General features: G+C 34.9%; 1 protein-coding gene across 2 annotated transcripts in view; it reads left to right on the forward strand.

Moving 5' to 3' along the window:
* ATOSA (atos homolog A) overlaps positions 1–15,130 on the forward strand; it is a 46,413-nt gene extending 31,283 nt beyond the window's left edge. The window contains exons 5-12 of one of the 2 annotated variants that reach the window (XR_014895640.1): positions 76–1,921; positions 2,443–2,559; positions 3,593–3,672; positions 4,329–4,437; positions 5,323–5,481; positions 5,796–5,888; positions 7,650–7,718; positions 8,549–8,567. Coding sequence is in view for 1 of the 2 variants with exons in the window: in XM_085303382.1 (XP_085159508.1) it covers positions 76–1,921; positions 2,443–2,559; positions 3,593–3,672; positions 4,329–4,437; positions 5,323–5,481; positions 7,650–7,718; positions 8,549–8,748; positions 14,124–14,277 (2,734 nt within the window). In the remaining variant the exon portion in view is untranslated. Of the gene's footprint in view, positions 1–75; positions 1,922–2,442; positions 2,560–3,592; positions 3,673–4,328; positions 4,438–5,322; positions 5,482–5,795; positions 5,889–7,649; positions 7,719–8,548; positions 8,749–14,123 lie in introns of those variants that run through there. The other variant, XM_085303382.1, reaches the window with a different exon arrangement.
* Positions 15,131–16,345: the final 1,215 nt, after the last annotated feature.

Raw genomic sequence — 16,345 nt, forward strand, 5'->3', positions numbered from 1 at the left:
TCAGAAATTTGTGCTATGAAGTAGATTAATGAAGTCTGTATTAATTTCTGTAAAAGTGCTTTTCTGTTGTTTCAGAGTAAGTGCTGCAGATGTAGACCTGCAATGGACATTCTCCCAGACACCAACTGAACATGTATTTCCTGTTCCTAATGTTTCTCACAATGTGGCCTTGAAAGTCAGCGTCCAGTCCTTGCCTAGACAATCTAACTACCCAGTTTTGACATGTAGTATTCACAGCAACCTTAGCTTTTATGAGAAGAGGATGCAAGAGCATAAATTACATCAGCGCAGTGATTCCAYTGCAGTAGAACAATGCAGTATGTCTAGTTTGCAGCGCGTGTGTGGGAAGCAAACATGGACAATGATACCTGAAGGCCTACTTAATGTAAAAAAGTCACCTGAATTTACTACATCTATCAGAAGTTTAAAACTTTTTCCATCTGCTGGTCTTGGATCTGACTTTGGAGCCTCACAGTCTAAAGTTCAGTGCTGTAATGCTACAGCAGACAGTAAGACACAATCTCATGAAACATCTGTCAGGACTTTTAAATCCTTTTCCTTGGTTGATTCCCGTGTTTCACATAGTCATTGTTCTCATCGATCCACAGGAGAAACCAATCCTTTGATAGGCTCTTTGCTTCAAGAGCGACAAGAAGTCATAGCAAGAATTGCTCAGCACTTGATTCACTGTGATCCAGCTACTTCACAAGTTAATGGACGTCCGTTCAACATACATGAAACCAACTCAACTACATCAAAAGCTTTTCGGAGTACTTATGAAGATGAAAACTTGCCAAGGAAAGGCAAGGAAACCTCCTCTGTTTCTGTTGCCAACTTGGATAATGCAATACCAGATGATGGTGGTGAAGGTAAAACTAGAACAATACCAGAGATCACGCTGGTTGATTCTCATGTTCCAGTGAACCACTGTGACCATCAGTCTGTGGGAGAGAGCAATCCTTTGATAGGTTCTCTGCTTCAGGAGCGGCAGGAGATGATAGCACGAATTGCCCAACACCTGATTCATTGTGATCCAGCTACTTCTCATCTTACTGGGCATCCATTCAAAGTACATGAAACTAGCCCAGGTTCTTCAAAAATTTTTCGAAGTACGTACGAAGATGAAAATTTGCTGAAGAAAGGCAAGGAAAGATCTTCTGTTTCTTTTGCTAAATCTGATTTTTCTTTGACAGAAGATAGTAGTAAATCAAGGATGAGAACACCTGATGCTCCTGTTAGTCCTTCTAGACTTGATGGTGAAGTGAAGGCTTCTCTAAAAYTCCAAGCAAGAAGAAAATTGCTTTTAACAAAACCCAGTGAAGCTGTCCGAAATGCATTTCATCAGACTTCAAATAGAACTTCTCATTCACTTACTAACATGCATGCATCATCTTGTATTAAAGAAAATAAATCTGAATTGTCAGATAAATTGGAAGTGATACATTCTGGTTATACACAGAAAGACCAAATAACCAATAGAATTAAACAGTGTTCAAATTTCAGCAGCATTGATGAACAGATTTGCACAAATAAACTTAAAGAACGAACAGTCATTGGTGAGAAAAATAGCACCGTCAATTTTAACAATTTACAGATAGATAAATGCAGAATACTTGAAGGTACAAAAAAAGCAACTGTGATGCAGGCATCTGACTCTTTGCACAAAAATGAGCTCAAGTGTTTAGATAGAGACTCAAAAAAACCAAATATTTATGAGCAAAATACTCAACTTATTAGTATTGAAAATTATTTAAACAAAGACCATGATAGTTTCAAAAACAAAAACAAACAAGATAAAAATAAAACTGCACATGATGAGAATGAAGACCCAATAGGCCTTGATTTACAAAGCACTTCTCAGAAGAAATCTATAGAAGATTGCTTAGTAAAATGTGAACGACTGAAAAACCCAGATGTGCAGGTAAATAAATACACGAATAAAAGGAGTAAATGGATTACCTGCTGTTAGTCAGGTAACTTGTGAGTGTGTTCAGGATTTGCTAAGAGTCAGTATCAAGAGGGATTTATGCGTGACTTTATATGAAATAGTGCGGTATTCTTGTATGCTTTGAGGTCAAAGTGAAGTTTGTCCCTGTAGCAACCTACATACACACATTCTTAATTTTATGTTTAATGCTTAGAAAAGCATTATTGCGTTCTACTTCCTGTAATTCTGCTTCCTCTAACCGAGGCAGTTAGACATCTCATTCTTTATAGCACTGTCTGCATGTGATATGTGGTGATTAAAAAGTGAACAGTTTTCAGTGATTGTACACAGAGTCAAAAGGAAACTTCTTCAGAATGTTTCCTAAAATGCTAGCAGGATGTAAATTCACTTGGTTGAGAAGTCTTTCTTTTCTGCTAAAGCAAGCCAAGTATTAGCTAGATAGACCCTTGAAATAGCCCGTTAATACCATGAGTAAATTTGTTTTGCTGTCACAGAAAATACCATCTCTCAAAAACACAAATGTATGTCGGAAACACAATTTTCGATCCTTGGATGGAACTTCAACCAAGGCTTTTCATCCCAGAACTGGATTGCCTCTACTTTCAAGTCCTGTAAGCTATTTTGAAATTACAGCTTCTAAATGAGAAAGAAAATACTTTGTTCTTTTAATACCTGTGTATTGTAGAAAATTTGACAGAAACGTCTATGTGAATTGTTTATTTTTACTTTCAGTGACACAGGACAAATACTCCTGCTAGCGGAAATTTGAGAGTTAACACTCAGATGAAGTTGAATGCTAATTCTGGGGATGAAAATATTGGAGAGTTAGTTGTTTATGATACTGACTAACAAAAATTGATACTGGAAAATTCTACAGTGAACAATGCTTTTGTGCTGTTCTAGAGCATAAAAGAAAGCGTTTTAAAGCTTAATGTTTTAAATATGAGCTAGCTTATTTTGTCATTGAAGACTTTTTGTGTGAGTTATTAATACTCGATAGTCTATTATTCTAAAGCTTTTGTTTCTGTGAACTGTTTGTAAGGTATATTCTTCCGTAATCAGAGATGTCATTGACCAATTAGGTAATATAAAATGCTGTGACAAGGCAGACAGACCTTGGGAAAATATAGTTTCTGGTATGTTATTTGGGACCTTTAAACCAAAAGGCAATCTCAATTAAAAATGGAGAAGGAGTGATTGATGTTCTGTAATCAACATATATATTTAATTATTTGGTGCATTGTAAAGTATTTCGTATTTTTGGAGGTTTCTGATGGAAATTGATACAACTTATTTACATTTAATATTTTCTGTCATTCCAAAGAGGTGTTTGTTTTCTTAAATGAGGTGTACAGTGATTTTGGGGTAGAATTAGTTTTTGTTGTTCAGGTTTCATATTCTTCTAAAAGCTTCTGACTATTTATGTTGACCAGATTGATGTTTTTAGCTAGTCTTTCTTAATCAGAATTTACAGTATTGGTATTAAATAATCCAAGAATTTTCTTCACTAAGTTTAGAATATGTAAAAATGACTCTTCTGCCTTGTTTTTATAATTTTGTAATGCCATTAAAATTTTTGTCAAACTTGGAATAGAGTCTCCTATAGATACAGTGTTCAAATTAACACGTTCTTTTCCTCTTGAGGTTCCTCAAAGGAAAACACAGTCTGGGTGCTTTGATCTGGACTCATCCCTGCTACGGTTGAAATGCTTGTCCACAAGAAGGTATATTTTAATAATGAGAAACTTTGAGAATTTGTTTGGAAATAAAATGTCTATACATACCTGTATGCAGCAGTAAAGCAAGTTAACAAAGACAGAACGTGGGGGTGCTTTTCAAAAGACTCATGATTTTGAAATAATTATTTTCAAATTTTGTTGTAGTTGAGCAGACTAACATTAGATTTCAGACCCTTACAATGGCACATTAGTTGGACAGATTTTCTTTCATGATTCTCTTTTTATCCATTAAACTAACATCACCATCTGACAATATGCAACAAAGGTGGATAAACTTAATTTGGTATGGTTTCTATCTTTTTTTAATCATCCCAAAAACTTAAATATTATGAAAACAAATGTCCGTATGTGATTGTTCTGCTTCTCTGTGACGTGAAGTCATTTCAGAATTGTCTTAGCTGACCTAGCAGAAAGAATTTATGTCTGCTGTTGTCAGTGATGTGAAAGATGCTCAGGTGGCTCCAGCATAGGCTAGGGATGGCTAGTCTTGATCTTTTGAGATGAATGTTGAAATCTCCTTATATCTGAGAGTCTGCTGCATGGATGGGCGATGGCTGTGACATTCTAAAGCTATTTATACCCAGAAAACAAAAGCAAATTGTGTTCGTGCTTTATACTTATTCTGTTTTCTTTTTAAATAGCCCTCAACAATGTATAAACAGAGACAGTGATCCAGACAGCCATGGGAAACCATTTCTAAGTTCTAGTGCTCCACCAGTAACAAGTCTTAGCCTTCTAGGAAACTTTGAGGTATTACCTTTTCTCTAGAAGGCTTGTGGTATTGTTAGTCTTCTTCTGTACTGCTTTTTAAAGTGCATTAATGTGGATAATTCCTGTCTGATTGCAATGTGGAAGTTCACAATTGAATTGAATAAAATTTGTTTTAATTTCCAGCAATAAAGGCATGTATTTAACTCCCTGGACATGTTCTGTCTCAGGTTTATAATACAAATTCAGAGATAGAGAAACAGTGAGTTCCTTGTAACTTTAAGGGGTAAGTTTAATTCCCACTTTCGTCAAATCAGGAGGTGTTCTGTTATCTCAAATGAGAGTTAACATCTTGTAACTGTTCATGTTTATGGTGTATATATAATTAGAAAAAAAAGATTCTGACAATTTTAAACATACTTAATGTATCCCAAATGCTCTGTTAAAATAGTATAGTAAACAATATATAGGAGGTGTAGCCTAGAACTTTTTACTTCATGTAGCATATCAAAATTTAACAACTGAAAGGTATTGCATTTACTGGTTGCATTATACTTTTCTTCCTGAAATATATATTGAATACTTTGAGAAAAGTTGCGAATTAGTTTACTAATTGCACGTGTCAAGGAAAACCATGCATAAACCCTACTGCAGTAAAATTGTTGGGGGAGAGAAGGGGAGTTGCACAAATTTCAGTAGAATTCAGGTTGGATTTTTATGACACACCTTTTTTTTTTTTTTTTTTTTTTTTTTTTTTTTTTTTTTTTTTTTTTTTTTTTTTTTTTTTTTTTTTTTTTTTTTTGGTATGTCACCTTTCAAAAGACTGTAAGACCCAAGTTCTTACATAACTGCTTATTTACTGGTTAGTTTTGTTAGGTATTATGTGAAGCATTCCTAACCTAAACTGTGTATGTTTTGATTTTTCAGGAGTCTGTCTTGAATTTCCGCTTAGACCCGCTAGGTGTTGTTGATGGTTTCACAGCAGAAGTGGGAGCAAGTGGAGTTTTTTGTCCTACTCACATGACTCTTCCAGTTGAAGTGTCATTCTACAGTGTTTCAGATGATAATGCACCTTCTCCTTATATGGTAAGTGTGTAGTCAAATTTATTCTTCCTCTGTTCAATCCCAGTAGCTTATGAAGGCCAAATATAATAGTCACTTTTCACTGGAAGACTAGCCTGGAAAAAAGCTGATTTTAGCTTGTAGACAGGTGAACTTGTCTAATGTAAGTTTAATTATTGTATTAAAGTATATAACTCTAATTTTGCTGAGGTGTTTTATACTTAGCATATTAATATATGCAAACAATATCGAGTTAGTTCAGAGTTTTTCAGCAAAACTGGTAAAGTTGAGGGCAGTGGAAGTCAAGAATAAGGATATTTTTGCCTTCATCCTTTGAGGCTGCAAAACCCCCAAGTTTTACTTGGAGACAGAATTGGCTTCAGAATGCGGTGATTAAATTCAGATGGATGGAGATGAAGAACAAAAGCTAGGTGAGTATAGAGTTCAGGAAGTGGGGCTTTGGAGGGATTTGGGGTATTTTCAGCTGCATTCAACTGGGCTTCTCATTCTCCTTCCTCTCTTTCCTTTCCCAAACTAGTATTCTTTCTCCTGTTTCTTTCTAGTACCATCCCGCTCCTCTGATCTTGAGATATTGAACATACTTGTCTGCCTCCATGCTTGAGTGATCAGCCCCTGTTACGTCATTTTGTTTAACTTACCTAAAATAGGCAGTGAGGCAATAGCTACACTTAACTGGATGTGTCTTACTGTTGCAAGGAGCTGCTGCTCCAGGCAACTAACTGACCACTTTGCCAGCAGGTGGCTTAGATGCAGGCCAAGGTACAGTTGCTTATGGAGAGCTGAGACTCAAAGGTTGTTTAACCCTCTCTTCTTAAGCAAGTGCTATCTGAGCTAGTGTGACACAAATGATTCTCACCAGCTGTTTAGTTTGCCAGTGTTTATACTGACACATTACTTGTGTTCTCAATATCCATGTATTAATTCTGTTCTGCTTTTCTAGAATGGCAGGTTTTTTGGATGCCTAAGGTGCTAGCTTGCAAAAAGCAAAAAGATCTGTTGTATAGTTACATTGAATCAGTCAGATTTGTTTTGAATGCCTGCTAAGTAACATCAATGTTATGTGGGTGATAGATCTAATTTTAAGAGAGGTTGTGGTATGTATGTCTATGTCTAATATGGTAAATGATCTGTTTAAACATGCAAGTAAAGTACTGGGCATCCTATCATCTTGAGATTTAGAATTCATGGCACTTTGCCATATTTTGACCTTCTGTTTTTTAAAGTATTCAGAAAAGGAAATGAAATGGCTTTGCAAGTTAAGTTTGAGTAATACAGTTTAAACTTGTAAAAGAAGTATCTATCTTTTGTTTTCATCTTTCTCGTTTTTCAGATGATTTTCCAGGTCCTGAAGGAATTTGTTCCACAAATGGTTAAAGTCGCATTGCTTATTTTACTACCTTGATGTCATTGTTTCATTCTTTTCCACATGTTGTAAACATGCTATTATGGTTGAGTCTCATAGGATTAATACAGCATTTATATAGTGCCTCCATCATCAGAAACATTGTTTCTATTTGTATAGCTAGTTTCTCTGCTCTGAGTTTGGGGGGAGTTTTTTGTATGTCCACTTTGTTGCGTGACAACAGTTGTGCAGCGCAGTTTAACCAAACATGCACTCTACTGCAATACCTTAATGGTGACCTCAGCATTGTTAAAGTGGAAGAAGTTTCCTGGTGCATGGTATGTGAGAAAGTCAGGTGTTCTGTAGGTCATAGGTCGTGCAAAAGCAAATTATATCATTGCTGAAGTTTTGAATTAGAATGGAAGTTTAGATGCATCTACTATTTTTGAAAAGCAGAAATAGTTCTGTGAGSTTTGGAGTATTATTGGTGCAATTATAGGCCATCTGAAAATGGAAGGGAAGGTCCAAGTCTTTCAGTTTTAGAAGAATGCCTTATTTCTCTGTATCTGCTAGACAACTAGTCCTAAGGTGTGGAAACCTGTTCATATTGTTTCAAGAGGAGAATGTACCCTTTATTGCACAGCTTTTAATGGTCTGCCAGTGTATCTGTAAGGCCCCTACTGTTGATTTTAACGGCATCTTAAGTGTTTGCCTTCTCAGTCATTTAATTTTAATACAGTTTATTGTTTTTAGAATAAGTACAATTGCATGAATAGAATATTTTCATTTGTTAATGTCTTGTCTTGAACTTTTTTTTTTTTTTTTTTAGGGTGTTATTACTTTAGAGTCCCTTGGTAAAAGGGGTTATCGGGTACCGCCTTCAGGAACAATACAAGTGGTAGGTACTTGGCAGATTTGAGTGTGCTTAAACCGCTAATACCAASAAATTCAAGCAGAGGGAATTAGATTTTTTTATTAGAGGTAGTTATGAAGCAGTGGAAACATACTTCGAAAAATTAGAATATCACAGTACCTACAGAGATTCATGTTTTTGGAATTTGTGGGACAAAAATAGCTCCAAACATTTCAACCTCTCTGTGCCGTGAAGAGGTTTAAAATCAGTTACTGAAGATTCAGGATAGTAGCTGGTGGCACAATAGTTTTGAAGAAGTAGTGSATTATGTCACTGCCCAAATTCCAAAATTCTTCTAAAGGCAAGATCCTTGTTAATCATTCAGCTTTATGTAATTTACATAGCAGTTAAAAATAATTTAAGAACACTTCCTTTGTATAATCAAATCAGAAGTTAAATCACAGTTATTCCTAAAACCAACAGCCTTTTTCTTTGAAGAATCCAGTCCAAAATAACAAACTGCTAATCTCATTTTCAACAGTGAAGCCTACTATTGTGTGTCTAGAAAATAATATAGACAAAAAGCTGGCTGAAGAAATAAACCAAAATGTGGATGCAGACTATCAAATAATAGTCATATTCTAGTGTTTTTGATTAGATCGTGATCAGTGTTATTTTTAAAAATGGGAGTTGCTAGTAGCTGAACTGTTGAAGAACAGAAAAACTGTAGTACACTTTTTGCAGAAATGTTTCTATATGAAGCAACAACAAAATGCATAGAGGACAGTGTAAATTTTGACTATTTTGGCAGGTGAAATCTTTCTTTAGTTTGTAAACTCAATAGACTATTGTACTTAAGCTGTTTGTCTTTTCAGACCTTATTTAACCCTAACAAAACTGTGGTGAAGATGTTTGTGGTGATCTATGACTTGAGAGAAATGCCAGCTAATCATCAAACATTCCTACGGCAAAGAACTTTTTCTGTTCCTGTGAGACGAGAAATCAAGAGAACTGTCAATAAAGAAAATACTCAACAGTCTGAAGAAAGGCTACTACGCTACCTCATACATCTGAGGTAAGCTCCTCAGAGTAAAGTGAAATACTCCAAGCGCCTGCCAAAAGTTACTGATCTTTTCTTGTCTTTGCCAGACAGCCTTTTTGTATACAGACTTATTTTTAAAAACAAATACTTCTAACCTGGACTTCAAGCTGGACAGTAGAGAAAGAAATGCTAATAAATAATTTGGACTCTGCTGGGGAGAAACAAGGTTAAAATATAAAGCTCTTTTTTTTGTCATTAAYGTTTTGATATAGCTTAATTCATTTCCTACCAAGAGAGATGTAATTCTGACTGGATTAATGTACCTTTTTTCAAGTCACAGGAAAGAGTGAATATGGATGTTACATGGGTAAAAGCCAAAACTAAGGATCAATGCAGAGATGGTGGCCAGTATCCTAGCACTTTTCCTGTTCAGCAGAATAGGTTCTAATGTGAAAAGTATTGAGTTGCTCCTAAAAATGCAGTACTTAATGGTAAAAACATAAATATCTGTTTAGTGATGCAATACCACTAATAAGTCAGTCACTTTATGATACATTAAGACAATCTTCCTTAATGATTTACAAAGTGCTGCCTGGAACCAGGCACTGTTAGGACTGTTTGGATGTTCTGAAGACTACAAATTGAAACAAATGAGAAACGATTGCTATGTTAGTCTTTCTGCAGTTTGCAGGCTTTTGCTGGCGTTACTGTAGTAAACAGACCACATAAATGCAGACGTAATGATTTGATTGCACCACTTTAAAACCTGACAATAGCTGATACTCTAAAGCTAGTGAGGAAAGCAAAATTAAGTGTCTTAAACTTTTCAAAAGTTGTATTTCAAACTAGTTGTAGAATTGCTTTCAATGCTTATTATTTTCCTGTTTAATGCCATTGACTTCTACAAAGCACACGTGAATACAACTTTTTCTGTGGCGGTGATTCCAGACCAAGATTTCCCATTAAATAAGTGCTGACAGTCGTAAAAAAAATGTGCTTTCATTTACTAGAGTGTGAAAATAGCATCATGATGAGGCTGTTGAACTGTGTATTTGTTCTAAATTTTAGTCTGAATTCAACTTCATCCTTCCAGGAAACACTAATTTGCTGTCTATCACTTAACCACCTTCTAAAAATTTTYTTCAGGAGTCAATTCTGAAAAAAGAATGTGTACCCCAAATGAAAGGCTCTATTCATATGTAATGTAATAACTAATGGAGAGGAACTGTGGACAGGTTACTCACAGCTATAGAAGTGAGGAAAAATCTGTGGCCAGCTGAGCCTGACATACAGGCATGAAGTGTGTTAGATGTCTATCCCCTCTTAATTTCTGCTTTAATATAATATAGTTTGTAAATTTGCATTCTAAACAGACCTAATACTTAGTTCTGTTTCAAGACAAACCTACTTTCTTCTACATAGTCTTTAATGGCTAGTAAGTCTTCTTTCGTGAGCTTCCTTTTCTGATACCTGCTGAGAGATAGAAATGCAGCGGTCCTGCTGCTTTTAGTTTTAAAGTGCCTATACAGTTTAGCATAGCATTCAGGCCTACCGTAGGGATCTACATGTAAATTTGTGATGTGTACAGTATAATTGGAAATGTATCTGTTTCTGTATCATAATTATGATGCTTAGATGCTCATCCTGAAAAATGAGTATCTGCAGACTATGCTAGCAGTTCTTTGCTTCAGAGATGAACCCAAGTAGTGGGCCTTTTAATTTGATTGCTGCTATTAAACGGAAAATTGCAAAACTGCTTGAAATGTTACAGTAACTTAAGCCAATCTGTCTGAGGGTTATTGAATGGAACATTTCGGACTGTACAGAAGGTTCTGCTTTCTATCTAGTATTACCTTTATTAAAGATGGACTTTAATTGAGAACGTTAATATGTTTTGGTAGTGTATTATTCATATATAGAGGTGTTAAAAATTATAATGCCTTTCATTTTTAAAAGTAGCAAAGTTTTTTCAAAACCATTTTACTGAAAACTTCTGTGTAAAAGTAAACAACTTAAACTATTGCTATTAAGAAATTTTAAGTTACTCGAGTTAGCTTCAAGCAGCTTTTCATTTTTAGTTGTAGTTTCTGAAAAGAAGTATTTTAAGCTTATAGGTTTAAATTTTGCTAAAAAGACAAACTAAGTCACAACCAGTAAGCGACATTGTGGTAGCTTCTGCTTGTGAGGCCTTAATTACAGCTGTCAGCACTCATATTATGAAAGCTTTTTTCAAGTGGTAATTCAGCAAAAATGTTAGCATAGGTCTGGAGCTTAACGTTGGTAGTGAGATTTCCTAAAACACGAAAACAGTGTCAGTTTTATTGCCCATGCAGCTTTTACATACATATTTTTATATGCTTGAGAAATTGTTTGATATGCTATTAAACTGTATTTGTACACAGAGCTACATTATTGAGGTATAAAGTATAGCTTGCTTCAACAAGTAAGCTTTTTTTGCTATGCAAAAATCAAGAGTTGAGCTTGCAATTTAAGTAGCCTCTTGAAAATGTTTTTGGGGAAAAAAATCTGTAAACTCTCAAGCAATGATTCTTGTGTTGTAATTAAATCTGCAATGCAGTATATAGGCAGTTAAACAGTTAGCCTTCCCATAGCTTAGCATTTTTCAAGATTTTAAAGCTTGGTAGTTACTGACATATTGCCTCTATTTATGGAGCATAATTGGGCTGTAATTGCTGTTGCTTAATGGCTAAGCAATGGTTGTTTTTTCATTAACTAAGTGTTACTGAAGACTGAGGGTAAACGTGAAACTAGTTGTTCAAAGCAGTGATTCTTCAAGGTGTTGAGAAGCTTCTTTTGAGTATTTTCCTGATGTGACATATGTATAGGTGGAAGCTAAGGCTCTTGTTATTAATGATTTATTAGTGCTTTTTAATATTTTTGATCTGTCAGCATTTTTGTGCTCTAGAAATTCATATCATAGTTCTGGCGATTTTTTATTTACACTTACATTGGTTAGTCTCTTCCACTTGCAAAAGGAAAGGTCCTGCTACGTGTATTTTTATGGTTATCCTGCTACATTCTGTTTCTGTAGCTTACTCTGTTCATAGTATATGTCGATGGTTTATAAAATGTATAGCATTTGTGCTTGTATGTGTCATTTCTCCAATAATGTTTATCATTTAAAGTTTTTCTCTGCAGTTTTCTTCAGAGGATGGCAGCTTTCTAGCTCATCTTTTATTTGTGTTTTTGAACTTTCCTGTATTTGTATATTGATATTGTTCTTAAGACACCATCTGTCAGAATTCTTTATTGTGTTTTTCTTGGTTTCCTTGCATGAAACTACTGGAATTGCCTCTTTAAGTTTTTGCTCATAGACACAATGTAAACCAAGTCCCAAGCCAGCCACTCCATGACTACCCTGCAAGGGTGTGTGTGATTGTTGCCTTCTGGTTATTCTAATATATTTGTATGCATGAGAAGCAAGTTTCCAAGTCCAATTACAATAGTTAATCTTTCTGAAAGAAAAAAAAAATAGGCAGTAGAAGCAGACACTTTCAAAAAATCCCCCAAACTTTGTAACTGTTTCCCACTCATCTTCCTTCAATCTTCTTGAAGTGTCATGCTCAAAAAAGCCAAACTGCAGGGAAGCAATACTTACTGGCGAAAGAGAATCTCTCAAGATTCTCACTACTTGAAAATAGTGATCTTGAGACATTAAAAAAAAAAAAAATCATTAGTTTCTGATAGACCAATCTAAGATGGGAATAATATGGATCTACTTCACAATGATGCTTTGGTAAGTGCATCTATTAAATGTGAATTAATGTAGTCAATTATGCTTTTGATGCAGTAGCTATTTCAGTTACATTTTTTTGTTTAAAAATGTCTTACATGCTACATACTGAATTAAATTTTTGTGGTGTTCGGTTTGCTCCTTGTGTCTTTCTTCTTGTGCCCTCCTTCAGAGTCTTTTCTGAAGGTAGAATTGGGAATTAAGACAGAAAGTCTTTACCTGCCAGGTAAAGAGCTTTCACACTGACAGCATTGAATGAATAAATAAGGATGGATGGGAGCTCTTTGGGAGCCAGCAGAAGCATTCTGCTAGATCCCACTACATTTAGTGCCCTTGACAGCTGGTATCTAGGAGAGGAAAGCTTTCCTTTGTCTCGCTAAAGCGCTCACTACAGGCTATTCTGCTTCACCAGTCTAAATGAAACAGTGACATAGAACACACTTCTACATCCTGCCTGTCCCAGACAATTAAACTTTGCTGGATCTTCTATCCTGTTGGTTGTCTTCCTTTCTCCTATCTCAGAATTTCATTTTGATACGTTATTTATTGTCTCCACGTAAATAGAGATGGTTCAATCTCTTGTTTCAATGGGATCAATGAGTAAATTTTTATTAAAAATCAGTGCAAATTCTAATGTACACAATAATACCATGTATGCTTTTGTGTGTGCCTTGCTTTCTCAGCATTTGTAATAATGTTATCTTATGTAGCAATAGGTTTTCTCCCTTGCTGTGACATGCACGATGATGTTATGCAGCTTTCAGTTATCGTAAGAAATCCTTGTTAGGACTCCTGCCTTTCCTGGTTGAGGAAAAGAAATGAAGGACCTCTGCCAGATAAAGACTATAGAATACAGTTCTCTGGAATGCCAATGTAGTCTCCTTATCTGTGGTTGTGAAATCTCAGGGAAAATGGAAATGGCATGTTTCTGGTAGGCTTGGAGGACCTGAATTAGGTAGGCAGTTCAGCTGCAGCAGACAAGGTAAATAGGCCCAGCAATTGGTCACGGTTTACCTCACTGTTTGGGCCAGTGAACTGATCTCTGTGAAGTGGCTTCATATTTTTTGCTTTAAGSTTCTCTCTTTTTTAATCTGCCTGCAGAAACCCCTTTAGCTGCTACTTCTTGAGTTTGACCTAGATTTGTCATGTAGTATAAAGCAGTAATAAACTTCTTGCTGGTACTTTCATAAAGAGCAGTGGAATCTGTATGGTAGTTAGCACTGAAATATATATTTGGCATTGCTTTGATGATTTGAATCTTCCCTTTTGTACATGCTTCAGCTGCCTGTAGTGTATTTTTGGGAGTACACACTTAGGAATCCTTTTTTGCCTTCCCAGGTTCTTGAGAACTTGAATCTATGACTTATGCAATTGTAATATGGACCTTAAATATTCCATGCCAATTCCAAAGTTAATAGTGTATTGGTAAATAGGAAACAGAATCTTTAAACACCAAAGAATATAAAATAGTTAGAAAAGATCAGGTTAATCTTTCTTCTTTAATTTTAACATGCTGATTACTTATGTACTAGTTTTGTATGTTCGGATGTTTTCTGGCCTTAGTTTCTTAAATGAACTCATTTAATACAGTAATATTTAAAGAGGAATGTTTTTCTGTTTATTTGTTTTATAATACAGATAAATATCTTTTCAGGTTCCAGAGTTCTAAATCTGGAAAGATCTACCTCCACAGAGATGTAAGGCTCCTGTTCTCTCGGAAATCCATGGAAGTTGATAGTGGCGCTGCGTATGAACTCAAATCTTACACTGAATCTCCAACAAATCCTCAGTTTTCACCAAGATGTTAGCAAGCAATGGCAAACTAAAGTATTCATTTTACTGTTGATTACTCCTTAAAAGCAAAGATTGGTATATGGTATGACAGCATAAAGTTAAATCTGTAAAGGAATGAAAATAGTGTGCAAGAGAGGCAAAGTTCTTCTGTGATCCTGGACCAGTTTTGTAAAGGTTCCTGGAATGAGCTTTGTGTATTCCAAGTAGACTGGAAACAAATACTTAAGTCTAATCTTTTTTGTACTGTTAAACCACTTCATTGGATGTGTTGCAATAGCAAATTCCCAACTTAGTTTAGTGTTTACACTTTTTATTTTATTTTTCAGTTATTTAATATTTAATGTTTCATTTAATACTCAAGTGATGTTTGTCTTTAGTGTTCTAATGTAGCATAAATCTTATGTAAAATCATACTATGTATTTTTGGCATTAATATTGAAATCTGAAATATATACAGATGTCTTTAATCTGTGTGATGTTTTAAGTGATATTCATTTAACTTATTGAAAATGGGGACAGCAGCTGAACTTCCATAACATTTCATACTATGCAAGCATTTGTTTTTTTTCTTTTCTTTCTGTAATGTTCCCCTCTTTTTCTTTCTCACATACAGGTCTAATAGCACTTGCAACCATAGTGCAGAATGTTTCTTATTTACTCATGAATTCAGATCACAGATTCAGTTCATGTTTTGCTCCCTCAATTTCTTTCTTTCATAAAGGGACACTTTAATAATCCTTTCTGTTAATAGTTTGAATGTTTCACATAAATTTTCCTCCCCATATTTGATTTCTCAGATTGTGTTAAAGGATGTACTGTGCAAACAAATTAGTATTTATATCTTAAATATATGCAAAAGCTATGAAACTTGTACTTTTTGTTTTATTTTTAGATAAGGAGATCTTCATGTAATCTGAAATATTTGTAACAGGTCAGTTCCATTCAGGCCAGTAGGTGGCTATAGGAAGTTTTGGTAGGAATGCTACCTTGGGCATGTAAGTACTTGTCAATACATATGTTATTCCTAAAACAACGCAATCAGTTAAAAAGGTTATGGTAAGTTCTAAACTGTGTAGCTGAGGGTGAAAAAAGTAGCAGGTTTTTAAGTATATTTGGGGTCTGTCTGTAATGAGGAACAGATTCAGCTGTACAGTATTTGCTGAAGATCTTGGAGTTTTTCAACTGTCTTACCTTCAGTTATGTATTTTTTACACTTTACTCTTAGTGTCAATAATATAAGAGGAAATGTTCATATTTGGGAGTATAACATTCTTATCTGATGAAGACTTTTGAAAAAAAAATGAATGTCAACGTTGTAGATTCAACACAGCTCTTAGTTAAGTCAGTGCATCATGAAACTTCAGGAAGTCAAACAGGGAAAGTAAGGGAGACTAGATGATACTTAACAACTATCTTCCCGCTCTATCTTACAGCTATGATACTGTATATTCAAACAGCTGTTGCTACAGTAAGACAAAGCTCAGGTGTTACAGAATCCATTTCTGACTTAAACAGTATTTTCTCCTCTGTTACACTGGAATTTCAAAGGTTAATGTTTGCTTTACAGAGACTTGGGAAGAACTGTACAGGAAGAGTTTTTTTTTTTTTTTTTTTTTTTTTTTTTTTTTTTTTTTTTTTTTTTTTTTTTTTTTTTTTTTTTTTTCTAGTCATTTGTAAGTCCTGTAAAAATAAGGAAAATGTTTTTTGGGTAGCACAAATGTCGATACAGTTGTACTGTGTATGTAACTAGGACCTGGACTGACGAGAAATGAGAATATGTCATAGTTCCTTTGTATCTGCTATTCAGTCACAAGCAAACAGCTGGTACCCTCAGAGTAGTTATTTCTGTTGTGGTGCACATCTGTTTACATACATGATGAAATAAGGAATGAAAAAGGACAGATCTTTAATGAAAAATCAAAATTAGTAGGTTAAGCGTTTATTTTGCATGGACTGTATATGATGTTTCTATGTCTGTTTCTTAGTTAAAGAACTTCTGCAAATCATCCTTTTATCTTCTTGAGAAACTACTTTTCTTTCTTCCCAGTGATATAGTTGTCATGAACAGCAAAAAAGTGTGGA

The sequence above is a fragment of the Rhea americana genome, unplaced genomic scaffold (genome assembly GCF_003343005.1).
Source record: "Rhea americana isolate MKP2758 unplaced genomic scaffold, rheAme1 scaffold_2, whole genome shotgun sequence".
In the NCBI taxonomy this organism is placed as follows: domain Eukaryota; kingdom Metazoa; phylum Chordata; class Aves; order Rheiformes; family Rheidae; genus Rhea; species Rhea americana.